This window comes from Triturus cristatus, chromosome 4_1, assembly GCF_964204655.1.
Source record: "Triturus cristatus chromosome 4_1, aTriCri1.1, whole genome shotgun sequence".
In the NCBI taxonomy this organism is placed as follows: domain Eukaryota; kingdom Metazoa; phylum Chordata; class Amphibia; order Caudata; family Salamandridae; genus Triturus; species Triturus cristatus.
The window spans coordinates 392837905-392859450 of record NC_140585.1 but is presented as its reverse complement, the minus strand read 5'-3'; the positions used below and the strand labels follow the sequence as shown (position 1 = coordinate 392859450).

Here is a 21546-nt window from a genome sequence, read left to right as displayed (position 1 = left end):
TTCTCTGGATGGTGTATGTGAGGTCTGGTGGATTGGTTAAGTGCTAGGCCTAATACGGGGGTAAGAGCATTCTGCGTTCTACTCTTGATCTGATGGACTTTGCATCCTCCCCTCTTCCAGGCACCTCGCTCTACCTCAGACCACGTTTGGATCTGCGGTTTCTGGCTCGTGGCTAGGGATTCCTAACTTCCAGGCATGCTTCTGTCGCTATTTTGAAAGGGTATGGCATGGCGATAAAATCGAAGGAAAGAAAGGAATACATCGCCGAGATCCTAACAATGTGGAAAGTCCAAGGCCAAGAACCCTTGCCGAACTTTGCCTAGGCATGATGACAGGACGGGACTGCCTTGCATCTCTGGCTTATCTGGCTAACCAGACAGACCTCTCGACTGACTGGGTGCCATGCAACTAATTGGCTCAGGTGTGTGTGCTGTGGAGGTTATGAGATATTCACTATCCCAGGCATACGGGAATCAAGGTTCCCATCACTTGAGGACAGCTTTGTTTTAGAACTGAAAGGGGCCTCCATTTGGACAGAGGCTTCTAGTTTTTGGGGGTACTGTTGTAACTTCACACCATGAAGGTCACATGGGTCCCAGGCCGAATGACAGAGAATGGGGACCTTTCGATTTAAAGATTGGAACCTATTTCTATTGACTTTGGATGAGGGACCTGGATGCCTGTTTTTTAAGTACCTGGTCTGGGGGCCAACCCTGCCCCCTCGTCAGACTGCCTTCCCCTAAGGTGTTGCCAGCCAACCCTGCCCTGGGGGAATCAGCAGCAGAGTGGGGTTTTGACTCCCACAGGCGCCCTTAATGGCAATCTTTGGTGAGGATACCCAATCGACAGAACACATACAGCAGCCCTGAATCCCTAGATGCATGTAAAAGTTTGTATTCCCAATGTTGTCTCATTGGTCCTTATTTTGGTTTTGGTACAGTTAATTCTTGGGATGTTGGTGAATGGGTGGTGTTTTACTCAAGGGTTTTATCTTACTGCCCATTTGGATTCTGCTGAGGCTGTGGCCCCAGTCCCGGTTAGTTTGAGTTCCCGGTCTGTGGTTGCTGTTGCCACGTGTTTGTCCAACTACCTGATCCCTGATGCGGGGGTGTGACAGCTATCCTATTTCCCTGTGGCTGAATGTAAGGTGTATTCGGGTTTCCCTGGGCTTGGTTCTGTAGAGGAGGACTTTGTGGTGGCTGGCGCTGGCCACTGATTGCTGCAGGTGGCCAATCCAGTAGCATTAGTATCATTACGTGGGGTCTGGTTGCTGCCAACCTCCATGGCCTCTGCTGCCATAGCCAGGTTGAAACTCTCTAGGGTTTCGCGGTTGAGCTCCCTTCAAGACTAGTACCATTTGCATGCTTGCGGCCAACACGCCCTTCTCGAGGGCAGTTTTCAATTTGTGGTTATGCAATATACAGGCTTTTATCTCCGCCAGGGCTGTGTCTAAACCAACCACGCTGTCCAATCCGCTTTGTATCTTGATGGCCAGCCCCCCCTTGAGAATATTGTAAAATAATGTGACTTGTGGGCCTGTGTAAGTCCACGGCTGTCCTGTCTCTTGTCCCCATAGTTCGTTCATCCTATCCAGAAAATCGGTTATTGTCTCCCCTGGCTTCATAGTCTTCGCCATAAGCCCTCCTAAATCAGGGAACATCTCCCTCAGGGCCATCCATATTTGGTGCATGTACGAGTTAAATGCGCCGTGCTCCATGTTTGTCATTGTAATTGCTGGGTTGCGAGCTCGGGCGAACACGGTGTCAATCTCCTCTCCGGTAAGACTACTTAGCAGACTTTTGATATCGCCTGTCGCTAGGTTTAATTCCCAGGGTGTTCTTCTCAAAGCATGAGATCCATTTCAGGCAGACAGAACCAGGCTAAAAGGGATCCTTGTGCACTTCAGAGAGCTGCTTTGAAGTCACCCCCTACATCAAAGGCACTTGTGGGTATACGTACTGGGTCTCTGACCCCAAAAATCAGACACTTCTGGATCTTGATCTGAACCTCTGTCAGAAGGACTGCTGTGCAGCTTAAACAACTCAACTGGGCTGCTTTTCTGGAAGGAATGCTTTTCTGCTTGTTGCCCTGCTGCTCCCAGACTTTGCTGAAAGATAGCTGGCCTCTGCCTTCCCATCTCCAAGGGCTTTCTGGCTTGCCTGCTGTTTTCTTAAATCTCAGGAATACAAACGTCTTGCTGCAATTCTGCTGGTACGGGTGGTGTCAGCCTTCCAGGAGTGCTACCCTTGCCTGAGGTGCCCTTTCGAAGTTCTGGGCCTCAGGAGTAGGTTCTGGAGAGGTTTTCTGCACAACTGACATATAGTCACCACTGCGCCGGTCAGAACTGCCGCACCGCCCTTTCGAAAACCCGAGTGGGACGGGTATGCCCAGACGTGGGTCCCGTGCTCTCCATGGCACTGGAGTCAAGCTATCCTGGCTGATGAGGGCTGAAAGCCCGAAACTGGTCCTAGGATCCCTCTTTCCAGTCCAGGGAGAACCTGGTCTGGCAGTTCGGGCTGGACTGTTCCCATTGGGTGCAGGGTCAAGTCTGATTTGCATATGGCTGGGTCCAAACTGGAATGGCATGGTGAGCAAAAAAACAATGGATTTAGCCCAGATCTCTGTACTGGGGTGAATGTATGACATTTTTCTACATTCTGTCCATCAATTGTTGTTTGTGCATTTGTCACCCCGAGTGGGACGGGTATGCCGAGACGTGGGTCCCGTGCTCTCCATGCCACTGGAGTCCAGCTATCCTGGCTGATGAGGGCTGAAAGCCCGAAACTGGTCCTAGGATGCTTGTTTCCAGTCCAGGGACAACCTGGCCAGGCAGTTCGGGCTGGACTGTTCCCATTGGGTGCAGGGTCAAGACTTATTTGCATATGGCTGGGTCCAAACCGGAATGGCATGGTGAGCAAAAAACCAATAGATTTAGGCCCAGATCTCTGTACTAGGGTGAATGTATGACATTGTTCTGCATTCTGTCCATCAATTGTTGTTTGTTTTTGCTTCACCCTTCAACGCCAACGCAGAGGCTATTCAATGACAGCAGTTCCACAACCAGCACGGGCTGACGACGATGCAGTACCTTCACTTTAGCGAAGCTCAATGACGAAGCAGTTTCTCGCCTGTGTGGAAAAGATCGAAGCATCGACCCTGGAGCATCAACGCTTTGCTCCATCCAAGGTACTTTCTCAGCAGGCCCTGTGGGGTTCTTGTAGCCAGCCTGCCCTCCATCATGGTCGGCCTGAACTATGGATTTGCACCGGTCCCTGGCGACCTCAAGTAACCTTTTGACTAAAAGTGACTTCTAAGCACTATTTTTGCACTGAGTCTTTAAAATGTCCTATCTTACCTTCTGCTAATTGGATTTTTCTTGTTATGGGCTTATTTTGCTCAGATAAATATTCTCTATTTTTCTAAACCTGTGTGGAATCTTTTTGCAGTGGAGCGAGAGAGAGAGGAGAGAGAGAGAGGAGAGAGAGGAGAAAGGGAGAGGAGAGAGGGAGAAGAGAGAGAGAGGGAGAGGAGAGAGAGAGGGAGAGGAGGGAGAGAGGGAGAAGAGAGAGAGAGGGAGAGGAGAGAGAGGAGAGTAGAGAGAGAAGAGAGAGAGGAGAGAAGAGAAGAGAAGAGAAGAGAGAAGAGAGAAGAGAGAGAAGAGAGAGAAGAGAGTGTGAGTGTGTGTGTGTCATTAATACTTTACACATTGTCTCTTTAGATAAGCCATATGTGCCAAGCTACCAGAGGGTGAGCAAGGCTATCTTTTATGGATTAAATTTCTTTATTGAATTTAAGTAACAACAGAAATATGTAACGGGTGGATCAACCACCGGCTGTGGTAATTACAACAATATACTGGTCACGCAACTCACCCCACCACCCTCCCACCCAAACAACCTGGACCTGGTTGCACATACAAAGAGATGAGGAAATAGAGCCGTTTCCTCCAACCCGCGACCCACATCAGCGGTTATGTATTAGTATGGGTAAAGACTTAGAGCAAGTACGTTCAAGAAATTCTGTCATGAGGAGGGTTAAGAAGGTCTTCCAGAGATGGTGGAAGGATAAGCTTTAAATTGTCAGTGTGAGGGGGATTCGCTCCATCCCCATTATATACCAGAGTCTATGTAGCCAGCCTTGGTGAGTAGGAATATTTCAAGTGCCCCATTGCATTAATATGTTCTGAAGGGCCGCCAGTAGCGCTAAACCTATCTGTCTGCCTCTGCTGCACTTTAGCGGGCAGGTGAGAGTGTTGGGAAGGCCAAGGGAGATATATGCCAGGAATCTAGGGATTTCTGTATCTAGGTGCATGTCTATGTCTTTTAGGACCTGAGCCCAGTATGTAGCCAAATTCGGGCATTTCCACAGGATGTGCAATAGTGTTCTAACTGAGCCGCATTGGCTCCAGCAGACAGGGGATTTAGATGGTGTATGTTTATGTAGTCTATTTGGGGTGAGGTACCAATATGTTGTGATTTTAGTGGGCGTTTCAATGCTTGGGATATTACGAGCTGCATGTCGGGCGTGGTAGTAGAAGTTGTACCATTCCTTCATAGACAGCTCCCTCCCTATCTCTGCCTCCCACCGCCGTTGACCCGGGGATTTCGTGGTTGGGCGTACAGGGGCCAGTAGCCTATATAGATGGGTAATAAGGCATGTGTTTGGAGTGGTAAAGAGAAGCCAGCGTTCGTAGGGGGTGAGATGACGTTGTGCCTCTGGCCGGACTGTGGGTTGCATCACCCAATGGCGAATCTGGGTGTAATGCCACCTTTCTCCTTCTGGAAGTTTGTTTGCTTGGGGGAGGGAGTCAAACGGGATGGGACCCGCTGTGTCAAACAGATGCCCCACCGATCTATAACCTGCTTGGGTCCAGCGGTGGAACACAGGGTCCGAGAGGACGGGAGTAAAGTCGTGATTCCCTACAATAGGTGTTAAGGGAGAGGGAAAGAAGGTGAGATGTCCACAAGTCACCACCTTGACCCAGGCCTCCAGGGCTGGCTTGGTGATAGAACAAAGATATAAATTAGGGGGAAGTGCGCTTTTTGGAAGAAAGGGAATCTTCCACAGGGGCTGCCTTGCAAGCACTTTTTCCATAAAAAGCCAGTGCTTTTCGGACTCCGCACATGACCATTCGACAAAGATTTTCATCTGTGCTGCCTGGTAGTAATGAACGAGATCCGGAACCCTCAAGAGGCCCTCCAAAGGAGGTCTGTAGGCTAAGTCTCTACGAAGTCTGGGACGTTTATCTGCCCAGATTAAATGATTTAACTCGTCCTGAAGTGATCGGATGGAGCCTGGGGGTGGGTCTAAAGGTAGTACTTGGAAGAGGTATAAGATCCTAGGTAAGGTTGCCATTTTCACCGCAGCTGTCCTAATAAACCAGGAGAGGGTGTGTTGCTGCCAGCGGTGTAAGTCAGAGCGTATCTGCTGGGTCAGTGTGCAGTAATTGAGGGTCACAGTCTAGGAAGTCATGGGGGAGATCTGGAGTCCCAAGTATTGGATGTGCGAAGTGGCCCACTGGAGAGGGAAGGCTTGTTGAAGGGTAGTTAATGACTGTTGTGTCATTGTTAGGTTTAGGGCTTGTGATTTGTGGATATTTATTTTAAAGCCTGCAACTTGGCCAAAGGCTGTGAGCTCATCGAGGAAGGCCAGCAAGGATACGGCCGGGGCCTCAAGCATCACCAGGACGCCATCGGCGTACAACCTAATCATGTGGGAGTCAATGCCAAACTCGATTCCCTCAATTGCAGGTTGGGATCGGACTCTATGGGTCATATGCTCCATATATAGGGCAAAGGGTAATCGTGACAGCGGGCATCCTTGTCTGGTGCCTCTATTAATTGTGAATGGGGTGGAAGAATGGCCATTAATCCGAATGACTGCGGTAGGGCCATTATAAATGCTAGAGATCCACCTCCTAAATCTGTCCCCCATGCCGAAATGTTCTAAAGTGGCCTTGAGGTAGGACCAGTGAACTCTGTCAAAACCGTTTCGCTGTGTTGACCGATATGAGCATATGTTCTTGGCCATGTCTCTGGGCCTTGTCTATGAGGTGGAGGACCCTGTACGTGTTGTCCTCACATTGGCGAGGTAGGACAAACCCTGCCTGATCCGGGTCAATGAGACCCGGTAGTAGGGGACTGAGACGGGCCACTAAGATGGCAGTGAATATTTTAAAATCGACGTTTAAAAGGGAAATGGGTCTGTAAGAAGAGCATTGGGTTTTGTCTTTCCCCGGTTTGGAGATCACAGCGATAAAAGCCATTTTCATCGAAGGTGGGAGGGTTGCTGAGGTCCCAAAGGCATTAAAAAGTCAGATGAGGAGGGGAGCTAGAATCGGGCAATATGTTTTGTAAAAGATGGCTGAGAAGCCATCGGGCCCAGTGGACTTAGATAGCTTTAGCCAGGCTATACATGCACTGACTTCCTCAATTTTGATCAGACAGTCCAGATCTTCCCTTTGGTCCGAAGTGAGGGTAGATGTATGTGCTTGTTGGAGGTATGGCGGAATTCCCTCTAGCTGGAGGCTCTGCGCAGTGAGGAGCATTTGGTAATAGTGTCTAAACGCCTCTGTTATGTGGGGATCCTCGATCTGCCCCTGGCCCTCAGAGTCTAAAACCTCCTGGACCCGCAGTTCCTTTCGCCAGATCCTCACTCTGTTGGTGAGGAGACGGCCTGCCCTGTCGCCCCGACATAAAATTGATGCTTTAAATGGAGTGTGGCATATTCTGCCCTATCCGTGTGAATGCCGGCAAGTTGGGTTCTAGATGGCCTCAAACTGCCGCCATACCCATGGGGCTCTGGTACGTTTATGAATGCGCTCGAGTTCTGTAACTTGTTGGGAAAGGTTTTTCCTTTTATCCCTACGTTCTTTACTTCAGGCAGACGATATGGCGATCAGCTCGCCCCTTGCCACAGCCTTTAGTGCTTCCCAAATAATGGAAACTGCTGTTTCCTGGATGTCATTGATAGCCAGATAATCTTTGACCGTTCTGGTAATTTGCTCTACATTACCAGGGCGATGCAAGAGGCTGTCTCACAGGCGCCATTATTTGGGGTTTGGGCTATGTTTTGGAATGTCTATATTGACCACTACTGCTGCGTGATCCAACAGGGATCAGGGTTCAATGGTGACTTCCTGCACCCGAAAGGCCAAGTCGTGGGTGCCCAGGAAATAGTCTAGCCTGGCATATGTTTTCCTGGCATAGGAATAGTACGTGTAGTCTCAGGCCTGCATATGCGTATTCCTCCAGATATCGATGAGGCCCCTATTGTTGAGCCAGGCCTAACCCTCCCTGGAGAGTGCACCCGTCTGTCCCTGTTTGTGTGTAAAGCAGTCCATGTCATTATCGAAGACATGGTTTAGGTCACCTCCAGGTAGCCAGAGGACCCCATGATCTCTGTCACTACTTGTTTCAAGAATGTCTCCTGCCCTATGTTAGGTGAGTATATAGAGGCTAATGTGATTATTTCAGTGCCCATTTGTAGTGAGTTTGCTAACAACCTCCCCCGCAACCCGGCCTCTTTGACTATTACCTTGCCCGTGAAGTGCGTGAGACTAAAATGGCCACCCCGCTGTTTTGTTTGGGAGAGAAGAGAAGTAGAGGCGTGGGAAGTGCTTGGAGTGGAGCCTATACTCATCCTGGGGAAGAAGGTGTGTCTCTTGTAGTAGGCATACAATGACCCCTGAGTGTTCAAGGTAAGACAGGATAGAGCTCCTTTTCAGGGGATGATTGAGACCCTTGAAATTTAAGGTTTGGATTCTCAATCGGACTGACATTGGGCACAAGTGTAGGGTGCCGTGCACTGGCTATTTATGAGAAGGCAGAGGGTCATACTTGCGGTGTAGGCAGAGCTTAATGCATTAGGGAGTGTAGAGTTCAAGAGTTCATGGTTGTTCCCAGGTCCATTCAACAGAGAAAGTTCAAAACAAACCAGAGTCATAACAAACAATAACAACAAAAAGTTAGAATTGGTGTAAAAGAGTTTAGGGTCCATTTCTGGTGTGCTCATTTAGTCACTAGTGGGGTCGTGGGTGCGGCCCACCCTCCTCGCCCAGGTCCGGCCCCCCACCATCCCTGAATTGTATAAAGGTGGGATTAGAGAGAAGAGAGAGCTGTGAGCAAAGGAGTAGGAGATCCAGAGGAGAGGCCCCCCTTGTCAAGCTGATGCAGGTCTCGAAGAGGCTCCGGATAATGTGTCTGTGACTGCCTACTTCTCTCTGGCTATTGTGTCAGGATCTGGTCGGTGGCCAACCGGGGATGTGCTGAAGCCCTTCCACACTTGGCTAGATGTTCAGTCAGATTCTTCTCTGTTTCGCGTAGATTCAGGAGAGCCACTTTTCAAGTCAAATATGCAGCGTTCTTCTTCTAGGGACCGAATTTGATGTAGTTTCCCTTGATGACGGAAGATGATACTGAAGGGGTGCCCCCAGGAATAGCGCACTCCTGCTGCACGAAGGTGTGTAGTGATGGGGCGGATATCTTTCCGTTTCTAGAAGGTAGTTGCAGCAAGGTCCTGGTATTGGACCAGATGCCAGCCTTGATACTGCAGTGGATGTTTGTCTCTGGCCATCTGCAGAATATGCTCCTTTAAAGGGAAGCCGTGGACACACATGAGAATGTCCGATGGTGGGGCTTTAAACTCAATAAGACAGTCAAACAATCAAGTAGTGAATTAATTGTTCAATTAGTTATCAATTTAAAATAAAGACAAAATGGATCAAAATCTTGTTTAAGTCCAAGCAGACAAAACATAGGAAGCAACAGGAAGAAAGATGTGGTGGCACAGATTCATGGCATTATGCTTCTAGAAAACAGGACATCGCAATTGTGTCTTTGTCAATAAAGTTTGGGCTGTTCTAGTAGTCCATGCATCCAATTTCTTTCTTTGTTTGTTTTAAGTGGTGTAGCCATTACATTTGTAGTGAGGCTTTATTGGCTGAAACATTAAGACATTATTTAAATAAACATTTACAGCAGAATGTGTCCATAACCTACCCAAGAAAATGTGGATTTTGAATGAATTGAAGACGCAATACTATATAACTCAAGTACAGTTCTTGGAGCCTATTTGCTATACCTGAGCCCAGGTGCATCATGTGTCATAGAAGATGGTTTTCACACCATTATAACTAGGTCAACTTATAAAAGCCCAACAATTCAACACAATACAAGGTTGCAACCACTGCTTTTATTTCATAGGCTTGCAGCATAAGCTTCATTGTCTTTACACCAAAGCTAATCATATACCGCAGGACGGCTCCTACATTCTGGCCATTACAAGCACCTTTTTCCAATTTACTTCACCCAGGACAATTTATCGTCAAATCGAATGCCCAGATAGTCAAAGGTATAGATTCACTTCAGGGCAGTTCCACTAACTTAGAATGTTTTCCTTAAGGTCATTTCAAGTCTTAAGACCATTAATTTAGTTTTATTAACATTAATAGTCAGTTTTTGATATTGAAAAACATTCAAAATCTCTCAGAAGTTGATGAAGTGGCAGGTCAGTCTTTCCAAAAGTTAAGTGTCATTAGCAGAGAGAGTAGTGGGCCTTTCCCACCTCCTATCATTAGTATGTCCAAGTCACTGAGGCACCTTTCTACATTGTTTATGTACAGGTTAAATTATGTTTGTGCTAATACACAGCCTTATTGAACTCCTAACTGTATTGGGAAGTCAGGTATGCAACAGCTGGATCACCTCATGTGCAGATATGCTGGATCCCCTCAAGCGCAACCCAACAGCAAGAGACCAACTGCAGGTCAGCTGGTACACAGAGAATTTCAGACTGATGAAATGCCACTGTAAGCAACTGGAGCGCAGAAGGAGAACAAGTCAAGACACCGCAGATAAAGACATCTTCAAATCATCCCTAAGATACGGAACGCCAAACGCACAGCTCTTACAGTTCACATTGATGCCAGTACTAACAGCAGCCAGAAAATATTTGCCATCATCAAAAATGTGACTATGCCTCTTGCTGCCTCCAGCAACATCACCCCCTCACAAGACTTTTGCAACAAGCTCTCCAAATTCATTTGAAACAAAATCACCTTTTTACACAGCAACTTTGATCCAAAATCGGACCCCATCATGCACAACTCAACTTCCCATCATGGCTGAAGAATGAACCCTGCCCTTGTGGTATACCACTGCAACTGTTGAAATCGCTGCTACCATGAAGACCATCCACTTGGGGCTCCATCTGACCCTTGTCCCCACCACGATCCACCAAAAGACTCCTACCTATCAGTGGAACTCTAACACCCACTCTCAAAGCCTCCATCATCTCAGCCACATATCTGGACACCTGGAAATATGCTGTCATTCCCCTGCTCAAGAAACAAACTATCAGGCCAGCCACACCTTTCAACCACAGATCAATCTCACCTGTACCATACCTGGCAAAGGTCTTGGAGAAACTAATCAATCACTGCCTCACTGACCACCTCAGAAACCACCAGCTCCTTGAAGTTACGCAGTCCAGATTCAGGCCCAACCACCGTACTGAAACATCACTGACAACATCTGATGCCACTGACTACATCTTCATAATCCTTGACAGAAGAGACATGGCAGCCCTCATTCTCCTGGACCTCGCTGAAGCATTTGACACGGTCTCAAACTCCATTTTTATCAGATGCCTGCATGAGATTGGCATTCAAGTGAGCGTTCTACGCTGCATCTGGTCCTTTTTCATGGATAGAGCACAGTTAGCCTGGAACCTTATTTCTCAGAAGCCCGCAAACTCCTCTGCAGAGTGCTTTAAGGATCATCACTCAGCCCCACCCTCTTCAACTCATACATGATCCCTCTGGCCAACATCACCCAAACACATGACATCAAGTTCTTCCCCTTTGCAGACAACACACAAGAACAAATGTTACTTACCTGTAAACTGTGGTTCTCCAGTATTGGTGTCTTTCATAGATTCACATGCTTGAATATTCCCCGTCGTCGAAGTGGGAGTCCCACCGTACATAAAAAAGCAATAAGCCATATATATGTATGTATATATATATATATTCACTGAAAAAACCATAGGTTTCACACATGTTATAGTTAGCGGAAATTTTACTGATAAAAAACCAATGAAATTCCCCCGTTATAGTTAGTGCAGGCAACTATAACTCACGCGACCGCAATCCTCTGCTGATGCTAATACTGTATTTAGACACTTATTTGCCCATGTCTTCTTCCATAAATTTTTAGCTATACATATATTACAAATATTTTTTTTTCATAAAGACACATATGTCATCAGCAGAAGATTGCGGTCGCGTGAGTTATAGTTGCCTGCACTAACTATAACGGGGGAATTTCATTGGTTTTTTATCAGTAAAATTTCCGCTAACTATAACATGTGTGAAACCTATGGTTTTTTCAGTGAATTTGCAAGGTTTTTTAAATGCTAATTCCTAACTATAACGTGTGTGAAACCTATGGTTTTTTCAGTGAATTTGTACGGTTTTTTAAATGCTAAGTTACTTTACGCCATTCGTGCCGTGCGCGCCCACTTAACGCAGTTCGTTCAGTGCGCGCACGGTGCGCTTCGTGCACCGCGCGCCCACTTTACGCAGTTAGTGCCGTGCACGCACGGTGGGCACACGGTGCGCTACGCGCACCGCGTGCCCACGTTACGCTAGATGGGCCATGTACGCACGATGCGCTTCGCGCACCGTGCGCACATGGAGGACATATGATGCGCTTCGTTGTGAAAGGTACTATTTTAATTTTTCATATATTTTTTAAATGCTAAGTTACTTTACGCCATTCGTGGCATGCGCGCCCACTTAACGCAGTTCGTTCCGTGCGCGCACGGTGCGCTTCGCGCACCGTGCGCGCACAGTGAGCACGCGGTGCGCTTCACGCACCGTGCGCCCACTTTACGCAGTTAGTGCCGTGCACGCATGGTGGGCACACGGTGCGCTACGCGCACCGCGTGCCCACGTTACGCTAGATGGGCCATGTACGCACGATGCGCTTCGTGCACCGTGCGCACATGGAGGACATACGATGTGCTTCGTTGTGAAAGGTAATATTTTAATTTTTCTTAAATATCATATGTCATGTACAAATGGTGCCCTTCGGGCACCATTTGCACATGGGGCGGGGAGAGTGTGGATAATTTTTTTTTTATTATATTTTTTACCGTACGCGTACGGTAAGCGTAATCGGCGAAATTATCGAAAAAATTAAAATTCCTTTTTTGGCCTTGGGGGATATTTGGGGAGTCCCTCAACATGGCTAGGTGCTTTGGAGCTGTCTAAACAGCCCCTTTACATGTTTTTGTCGTTTGTTTTTTAATCCACACTCTGAGTGCGAGAGAGAAAATGGCGGCCGCCGCTTCCTGGTTTCGACTGATTCGAATGTTTACTAAGATCTAACAGCTAATCAGAATCGCGCTCGCGCACGTCACCGTACGCGTACGGTAAGCGCACCGTAAGCGCACTGTAAGCTGGCTCAGATATATATATTGATTTAAAGGCTATTTTCTCAGAATCTACTGAACAGATTTACACCAAACCTACAAAAGGCACTTCCTTGACCTGTAGACTACCTCTCTGCCAAATTTCAAGGAACTCTGTTCAGCCGTTCGGGCTGTAGCTGTGTCTAAAGGTCCTATGAAAAAATGCATGGGAAAAACGCGTTTTGGGACCCCCCTTTTATCTCAGCCCCCGCTTGACGAATCCCCCCGAGACTTTCAGGGTAGGAGCGGAGCGTAGCGCCCCACCTATTTTGAAATATTCGCGAGGATTCGTCGACCGGCGCCAAAGTTATTCAAAATAGAATGTTGCGGATTTCCTATGGAAACAGGGTCCTAACTATAACTACCTACTGGCGACCGCCAGTAGGTAATATATATATATATATATATATATATATATATATATATATAAATAAAATACATATATAAATAATCATTATATATTTTAAAATAACATACAAAGTCAAAAGTACCATAGGATAACATTGACAAATAGGGTTGCATTGAAAAAGAAATCACTTTACTGACATATCCATGTCGTTTTTATAGTCCAAACTCCAGCCAATCAGGCGCAAACACCCTCTAGAACCTTCTCCTCAGAAGCTCAGGCCCTCAGATTTAACTATTCCCTAATCCCCCGCTCTCTACAAGACAAGTATTAGGATTGTGAAATGGAATAACCGGTCATGGACACCCATCTGGGTGGCAGGGTGGCAACATAAGAAAACTGTGTACCTGCTTGTAAGAGGGACATGGACAGATAGGTTCTTCTCAGTGGAGGGGCTCACAGAAGGAACAGAGTGGGAATAAATTGGTGTGCCTCCGCTGAGCTTGGATGGTCGCTATTAGGAAGGGGCCTACATTCTCAGAGAAATGAGTAGGAGATAGGCTCCCTGCTGCAAATGCCTATTTTCTTCAAGGCAGTGCTGCTGATTTTTAAAATGTGATCTTCGGAAAGGCCCGTCCTTCTTTACATCAGCTGCAAGATTAATGGATCATCCCAAATCCAGAACAGATAAAGCCAATATGTTTAGCTTTTCATAAAGTAACATTTTAGTTTGATGGTCTTAAAGTCTCTGACATTTATTTATTTTAAATTATATGTGCAGCTTTGCCTGCCGATTTTAGGCATCGTGCTTCAGTTTCCATTTCACTTCGCCTTTCTGCTGCAGCCGCTTCTTGCTCTCAGTGCATTTCACTACCACTTATCCTATTGAGGGGCTTCATTATGAGATGATAGGGGGAGGAAACAATGTATATCTCATCGATAAAATCTGACTCCGCAGGGATTAAAATTTTACCTGCCACAAAAACAGGGCATTTTAAAAGCATTTCCCTGATAATGGGTAATAACATATAGATTGTGGTGCTTGCTTTAACACAGTCTCCATGTTCAGTAATTACCAGGCATCCCCCCACACCCATCAAATTCGGGAAGGTTGGTCCTGTTGAAATGTAATATTGTGAACCCACCCAATATTTACTAGGTGCTATAACACTGCTTAATTAATAATGCAGACTTCTTCACAAACAGTAATTTACTCAAGGGTCGAAAGCATAGGACCACTTGCAGTAAGGGCCTTAGTGATCCCAGACTCCTCTCTTGTGCAACTCTGAGCATTTGGTCTACAGTAAGGTCTTTTCTCTAAGAGTACAATCACATTCTAGGTCCTCTTTGCTCCTGGCTATTTTACAAGACCTGTATAAGTAAAAAGTCCAAAAGCAATACTAGAAGGTTATCACACTCAAACAAATATACTTAATATTCTTTGCAATCAGCAAACTAATGATTACACTCTTAGACTTTTAGTCGATGTTAATTTTTTTACCTGTCTAGCTTCAGAACTAGAGGGGGGGACTTAATCAAAAACCTTCAGTCCCTAACCTGGCCTATTTGTCTACCCACACTCCCTAATGATTCATTCTGTTCTCTGACCACTGAAACCTCATTTCCGCTCCCAGCATCCTCCTCACCCACACTCCCTAAAGATTCACTCTGGTCTCTGACCACTGAGACCTCATTTCCGCTCCCAGTATCCTTTTCACCCACGCTCTCTAAAGATTCACTCTGGTCTCTGACCACAGAGGTCCCATTCCCGCTCCCAGCATCCTCCTCTCTGCCAGCTACAACCTCGTCCTCCGATTAGTAACACGGCGCCCCCTGTAAGCCCCCGGTCCTATGAATCAGAGTTGCCAATCCTGCTCCTGGGCGCGGAATCCTCTCTCAGGATGCAGGGCTGAGCCCGGTGACTTACTTGTGCATGTATCCATCGGGACCCATTGTGAGATTCATCTGCATGACGCTCTGAAATTCTGTCTCATTGCAGCAGTACTTGAAGACCGTGTTGTTATGGTGACAGCACAGGATGTAGGATTTGTTATCGGAGAGACGAGGACAGTGAAATCCAAAGTGATAGCGGCCTTTGTGGTCTGTGTATGGCTCACAGACCCGGAATTGGGCTGAAAAAACTGCAAAATAAAACAATTTTGGTTAGTCAATCCCACAGTAGTTAGATGTAATGTTCTTCTTACAAATGCTGCATATTTGCGAGGCATTGAAAATATTTTTTTTTACAATTGTGGTCAACTGTAAAACCAGGACAACACAGCAATTAACAGCCATTCGCCTCGTTTCCCGTGGAGGTTATAATATTTTGTTGTTGGACCAACAGAATCCTCGCGGACACGCTGTGCATGATCTATCAGGTATGCACACAACACACTATTTTCTGAATTAGGTCAGGGGTCCTCCAATGTTTATTTGCTTGCTTTCCGTTCACTGAACTATGTTTATGAGAGCAAGCACACATTTTGAAATCACCTCCCTACTTCTACTACATTTCTACATACAGAGAGCGTAAGGGTCATATGAAAGGACGAAGGCATGTGTGCCCTCTGGCGAAGGATTCAAAGAGGACACTTGGAAACACTGCGCCTACGGCAAGGATTGCCCAAAAAACAGACAGCTCCTGCAAAGGCAATCCAATCCTGAAAAATGACCAAGAGGATACAATCTAATAAGCCAGAGACATTGAGAGTGACAGTTTTAGCTTCTTAAGTGATGCTACTAAAATGTTGCTCCTCTTTCTTGCAGAGAAGCACCCTTCTTATCACTCTTCATGTATAAAAAGGAAGGATTTTGTGAAAGACTGACCTAATGAATGTATGACACATGCATTTATAATTTACCCGCCTCTTTCTCTTAATTTGTATCTCACAAAGATGACAACGTATTGACTGAAGGCGCGCAACGCCCATTGGGCTCAAAGGGCTTCAGCCCCCCCCCCCCCACCGTTGTGTGTGTAAGCCCGGCTGAGACAGCTTCCTGGGCGCACACACACAGCTGCACCCGAGTACTTCACAGGTCTTTAAAAGACCATTTACTTGCTAACGAGGGTTTGTTGTGTTTTCACCTCTTCTTAGAGCCCCTGCACCTCTACTCTGCATAATGCTGGAAGAATAAGCCCCCCCCCCGAAATTTTTAGGAGCCCCCCCCCCCCGAAATGTTGCTCTAGTTGCGCCTCTGATTGACTGTGTGCCCCAGCGGTGGCAGGGGTCAGTGCTCCGTGACACCACAGAGGGTGTCTCGTGGGAGAGAGATATGGGGGGCTCAGGGATCCCTCAGATATTCCTCCTTCACTGCCCTGGTCTGTGTCTGGATCACCCAGTTAAGGGTGGGCCGCAGAAGGATCACTGACAAAATATCGAGAAGAAAAATATCGAATTGCCAAAATATCGAAGGAAAAATATAGAATGTCAAAATATCGAAGCCCTATCTCCAAACAGGTAAGTACAAAAATATAGAATCCTAAATATCGTTGTAAAAAATATAGTTAGTCACAATATCGAATTTTTTTAAATGTCTTAAAATTAATGTAAAATTAATGAAATAAAACATATAATTAACTGAAACATACTTAAAAATACTTAAATTACTTTAAAGTTAATAAATAATTAATGTAAGTAAAAAAAAAAATAATAATACGCATCTATTACCGTAGTATTTATAAAAAAAATGCAATATTTTTTGCGTAGGATAGCGGGCGGGTGAAAATTACTATTCCCACTCCAGAGAGTGCAACAGTAGGGAAAGCGTTGGATAGCGGGAGGGTACAAATTAGTTTTCCCACTCCAGACAGTGTAATAATAGGGAAAGCATTGGATAGCGTAGGGGTAAAAATTAATATTCACACTCCAGAGAGTGCAACAGTAGGGAAAGCGTTGGATAGTGGGAGGGTTAAATTTACTATTCCCACTCCAGTGGGTTCAACAGTAGGGAAAGCATTGGATAGAGTAGGGCTAAAAATTACTATTCCCACTCCAGAGAGTGCAACAGTAGGGAAAGCGTTGGATAGTGTAGGGGTAAAAATTACTATTCCCACTTCAGAGAGTGCAACAGTAGGGAAAGCGTTGGATAGCAGGAGGGCAAAATTTACTATTCCCACTCCAGTGAGTGCAACAGTAGGGAAAACGTTGGATAGCGGGAGGGTAAAATGTACTATTCCCACTCCAGTGAGTGCAACTCTAGGGTAAGCGTTGGATACCGTAGGGGTAAAAATTATTATTCCCACTCCAGTGAGTGCAATAGTAGGGAAAGCGTTGGATTACGTAGGGGTAAAAATTACTATTCCCACTCCAGTGAGTGCAATAGTAGGGAAAATAATAATTTAATATTTTATTAAAAATAAATAAATTATTAATACCAAATAAAAATATTAAAAATAATTACCAATCACACAATATTTAATAATTAATGTATTATAAATAACAATGTTTTTTATTAATAACCTATTAATAATTAATTAACAACCAATTAATTTTCAATACCAAAAATGTATAAATAAAATCAATACCAATTAATAATTAATTAAGAATAAATTAATTAGCAATATACAAAAATTATTTCAATAATTAATTATTTACAATTAAATTAATTCCAACCATTTTCCCCTATAAACCCACAACCCGCTACAAATAAATGAATACAATTAACATAATTATCAATTAAACAATTAATACTAATTAATTACCAATTAATAATTAAACAACCAATTAATTTTCAATACCAATTAATAATTACCTAATAACAATTAAATTACTTCCCACCCTATTTCCCTATAAACCCACAACCCGCTACAGAAGTAAAATGCAAAATTAAATTACAAATAATTAATAATTCCTAAAAATTATTATTTAATGTACTATAATTAAATTACTTCCCACCCTAATCCCCTATAAACCCACAACCCGCTACGGAATTAAATTACACAAAAATTAAATAACATACAATTCATTACTTTAAAAATATTCAAACATACATTCCAAAATTTATACATACTTTTAACACATATTCTAACACTTAAAACACTATAAAAAAATTCGATATTTTTAACAAGAAAAAGAGTTATAGCATTGCACATTTTCATTGTGAGAAAGCTTATGATCAATAAAGCAGCACGGAGTGGGTTATGGTGGCACAGCAATGATAAAGGCAAGGGGCTTCATCTGTTCATTATGAAAAGTTATATTGAATGCAGTACACCCGACATATTTATTGTGAAAAGCACATAGTAAGATCAATATTATTATTTTTTTAAATTGTGAAATGCATGTTAAAGCTAATAGACCTTTAACAGTGAATTGCTATCACACTGTAGTACGGGCTGTAGACAGGTATTTTGTCACATGAAATCTCAGATTATCGTAGTAGGCAAGTGTTTTAAGTGTTGATCAACCCCTGACCTATCGGGGGGGGGGCGGGGGGAGGGAGATTTTCAATGTGATAATCCTTGGTAGACTATTTCGAGAAAGTTGCATATTGTTTTGTCAAGAAGTAATTTTGTACAGATTTGTAAATTTATAGCTGAATGCTTAGATGTTGCCAGGTTATGCACACTTCTGTTGGTTATGGTGTCAAGCTGACTGTAAAGGCTATTGTTCTAATTGGTTCACTGACAAAAGTTATGTCACAATCTACAAGTTTGATCTGTTTATTATGAAAAACTATTTTAAAGCAAGTAGTCCAGACTTACTTCTTGTGAAAAGCGTGTCTGAAAGGCAATACGCTTTTCAGTGGATTGTTATTACACTTTGCTAAAGCCTGTAGGTATGTATTTTGTTGTACCTAATCTCACAGACTACCATAATAGACACAAGCTTAGGTGTTTGTAACCAACTCAAACTGTGCGGACAGATGATTTGCACTATCATAATCCTGGTCAGGCTCTTTTAGTAGGGATTTTATATTGTTGTATCAGCTACAATTTTGTACATGCTTGAAAAGTTATTGGGGTATACCTATTAGTTGCCTTTGGCCAGAGTATTTTCATGTCTCTCTCTCTCTTTTGGTCAGCCATTGGCCTGTATAAGTGCCATTTACACTCTGCTTCCATCCTTGACAACCTACAGCATAAGGCAGTGGGTCAGTCAACTTCAACCATTGGCTATTTTGCCCTGTTAGTGAGGACATTGGCCTGATCACATGTTCAAATCTGTCTGAAAATGAGTGTGCTTCAGAGACAGGACTTGTAGACCTGTCCTGTAATTGTTGCCCTTTAAAGGCATAATTTCATTTCTTTCATTCTGCTCTTTTTATTTCCATTTTTAGAGTATACTACAAATCCCAAGCAAGGTTATCTCCAAGCCCAGTGGAAGGGGAAGAACTGACCAGAGCTGAGCTGGTTTGGGGTTGGACAAAGGCATACCGTCTACTCATATGATGGTACTGGGCATAAACGTTGACCTTACAGACCTCTCCTCAGAACACTCCTGGACTTGTGAAGAATCAGAAACAGCACTGTCCTGCTTTCTGAAGAACCTGAGAAAGACTGGACCTGCTTCTCTTTATTCCAGGACCTCAGAAGAGACTCCAAGGGTCAGAAACACTTGCTGTTTGAGATACAGGGAAAAACAAACCTCTGGAGGCTCGTCTCTGCAACTGCCCAGCTAACTAGTACCAGCTAGAATTGCCATGCACCCTGCTGCTGGCCTCTGCTGGAGTAGGTCCTAATACCCAAGTGGCATTCCTTCAGGTCCTGGATCTAGTGTACCTCCCTTGTGCTCAAATTGCAAAAAGTGGGACTTAGAAACTTTTTGACAACTTTCTGCCTGGAGAATCAATGGACCAGTTGAAGCCACAGACATCAAAGTTGAATTGACAGTTGGTCTCAAGTTGCTGGTTTGTCCCACTGAATGAAATCTGACATGAAGAAATGTTTCTAAGCCTGAACATAGAGGGATTCACGGGAAACAATGCCAAGAAGCATCCCATCAATCTCGTGTCCTTAGTGGGCAGGGACTTTAGAACTTCGCTCACTCTTGAGCTTTACTACCTTCATCAATGACCACACTGGGACCCTACTCTTCAGCAACCCGCTGTCATTAAGCCCCATTTCGGATCCAGCTTGTCCTTCAGAAAACTCATCGATGACTACTTTTCATAAAAGTTTTTAGGTCAGAAGGTAAACTTAATTAAAACGTTATGAATTAATATCTCTGGTTCTACTTATTAGATCTTTGCTGTTTTGGTGTCGTATTTAGTAAAATATCTATTTTTCTAAATTGGCTTGGCTTTTTTCTTGTGATGTGTTGTCACTTTATTACTTTTTGAGTGCTGCATAAATACTTTACACATTGCATCTAAGTTACGCCTGACTGCTAGGGAGCCAAGCTACCCGATGGTTAAGTACAGGTTTATTTAGTTACTTTAGGGGTTCACTCTGACAAGCACTGTGATTATTGTTTATGTGAGTTTTCACCCCCCTCAACTACTACTCAAATTTCTTACATCATCAAAATAGGGGAGTGGTTTAGAGAGAGCCAGATACCGTTCTGCGGGAAGCTTCTGGGAATTTTTACAGTAAGGAAAAGAAGTGCTCCAAATTGAGATGGGCAAAGACAAGAAAGTGGAAAGCATTGGGTAGGACGTATTCTCCAATTACTAGCTCATGCAGAGTATAAGACTGGCACCTCATCACAACCTTCTAGAACATGCCTACTTCTGGGAACACTACACCTGAAGAATAAGGCCTTGCTAGAAGAAGAAGATTCAAGGACTCCGGGTCTACTGCTGGCACCCAGAGACATGAATTATTCTCCATGGGTCAGGGGCCTGACCTCCTGTTTGCCTTCTCCAGAGACAATAAAACAAGAGGGGCTCTTGACTCCAAGACTCAGCTGTCCCAGATCCAGCTGAACACAAGAGCAACCGTCGAGTGGATCTGGTAGGTTACCTTTATCTGATTTTTAGCATTTTGCTCAGTAATTAATTGTTTCTCTTTATTTCAAAGGAATTGCATTGTGTTGTTTTCTTGACTTCAAGATTGTTGGTACTGAGTGAACTTAACAAGCTCTTGTCTGTGGACTGACTGCTGCTTGTGCCATAGCAACGGAGTCTGAGAACAGAGTCTCTAATGACTTTTTTGAGCCTAACCAGATTGTGTTTATTAAGTTGTTATGGTTCCCCCTTTCCAAATTAATAACCCAATTTGTGGCAGGCAACATTATTATTTCTTCCCAAAATATCATCCTTTATACTAGTCAATTACTTCTACCAAGCTTCATTTCATTGTATGATACATTAGATATATAGCGCTTGAACTATACTTGCTCAATGTATCAGACTCAAGTGCATTTTTGTCTTCCTACAAAGGTTCCGGAGCAAGTATGAATAGAAGAAATCAAAGACGCAGCCAACACTTGTCTCCAGGCACTTGGGAAGACTATCCTGTACCTGCAGCCAATCATACCAAATAAGACTGAAAGGCATCATACATTTAGTTGCAGCTGGCCAGAAAATCCTCACTTATTAGATGAATGCTATGTCCACACAGATCACCACCATAGTTGAAAAATCCTTGTACAGCATGCAATCCACATTCTATCAAATGTACATGAATGACAACAACTCAAGCTGGCTGACATTGAAAATCACTGACCTGTTCATATTAAGGTTGTCATTAACCCCATGCTTTAGCAGCTGCAGCGGGGTGGGTTTTTGATGGGCCTCTTTTGTCTGCAACTCAGCAGACAAAGGCTCATAATTAACATGAAAGA

The 21546-nt window shown here is 44.4% G+C and overlaps 1 protein-coding gene across 3 annotated transcripts in view; it reads right to left on the bottom strand.

The window, feature by feature from the left end:
- The window catches only part of SHISAL1 (shisa like 1), a 607509-nt gene that overhangs the window by 282740 nt on the left and 303223 nt on the right, over positions 1 to 21546 (bottom strand). For all 3 annotated transcript variants that reach the window (XM_085652450.1, XM_085652449.1, XM_085652451.1), the window contains one exon: positions 14748 to 14961. In XM_085652450.1, coding sequence (XP_085508576.1) covers positions 14748 to 14961 — 214 coding nt within the window. The remainder of the gene's footprint in view (positions 1 to 14747; positions 14962 to 21546) is intronic.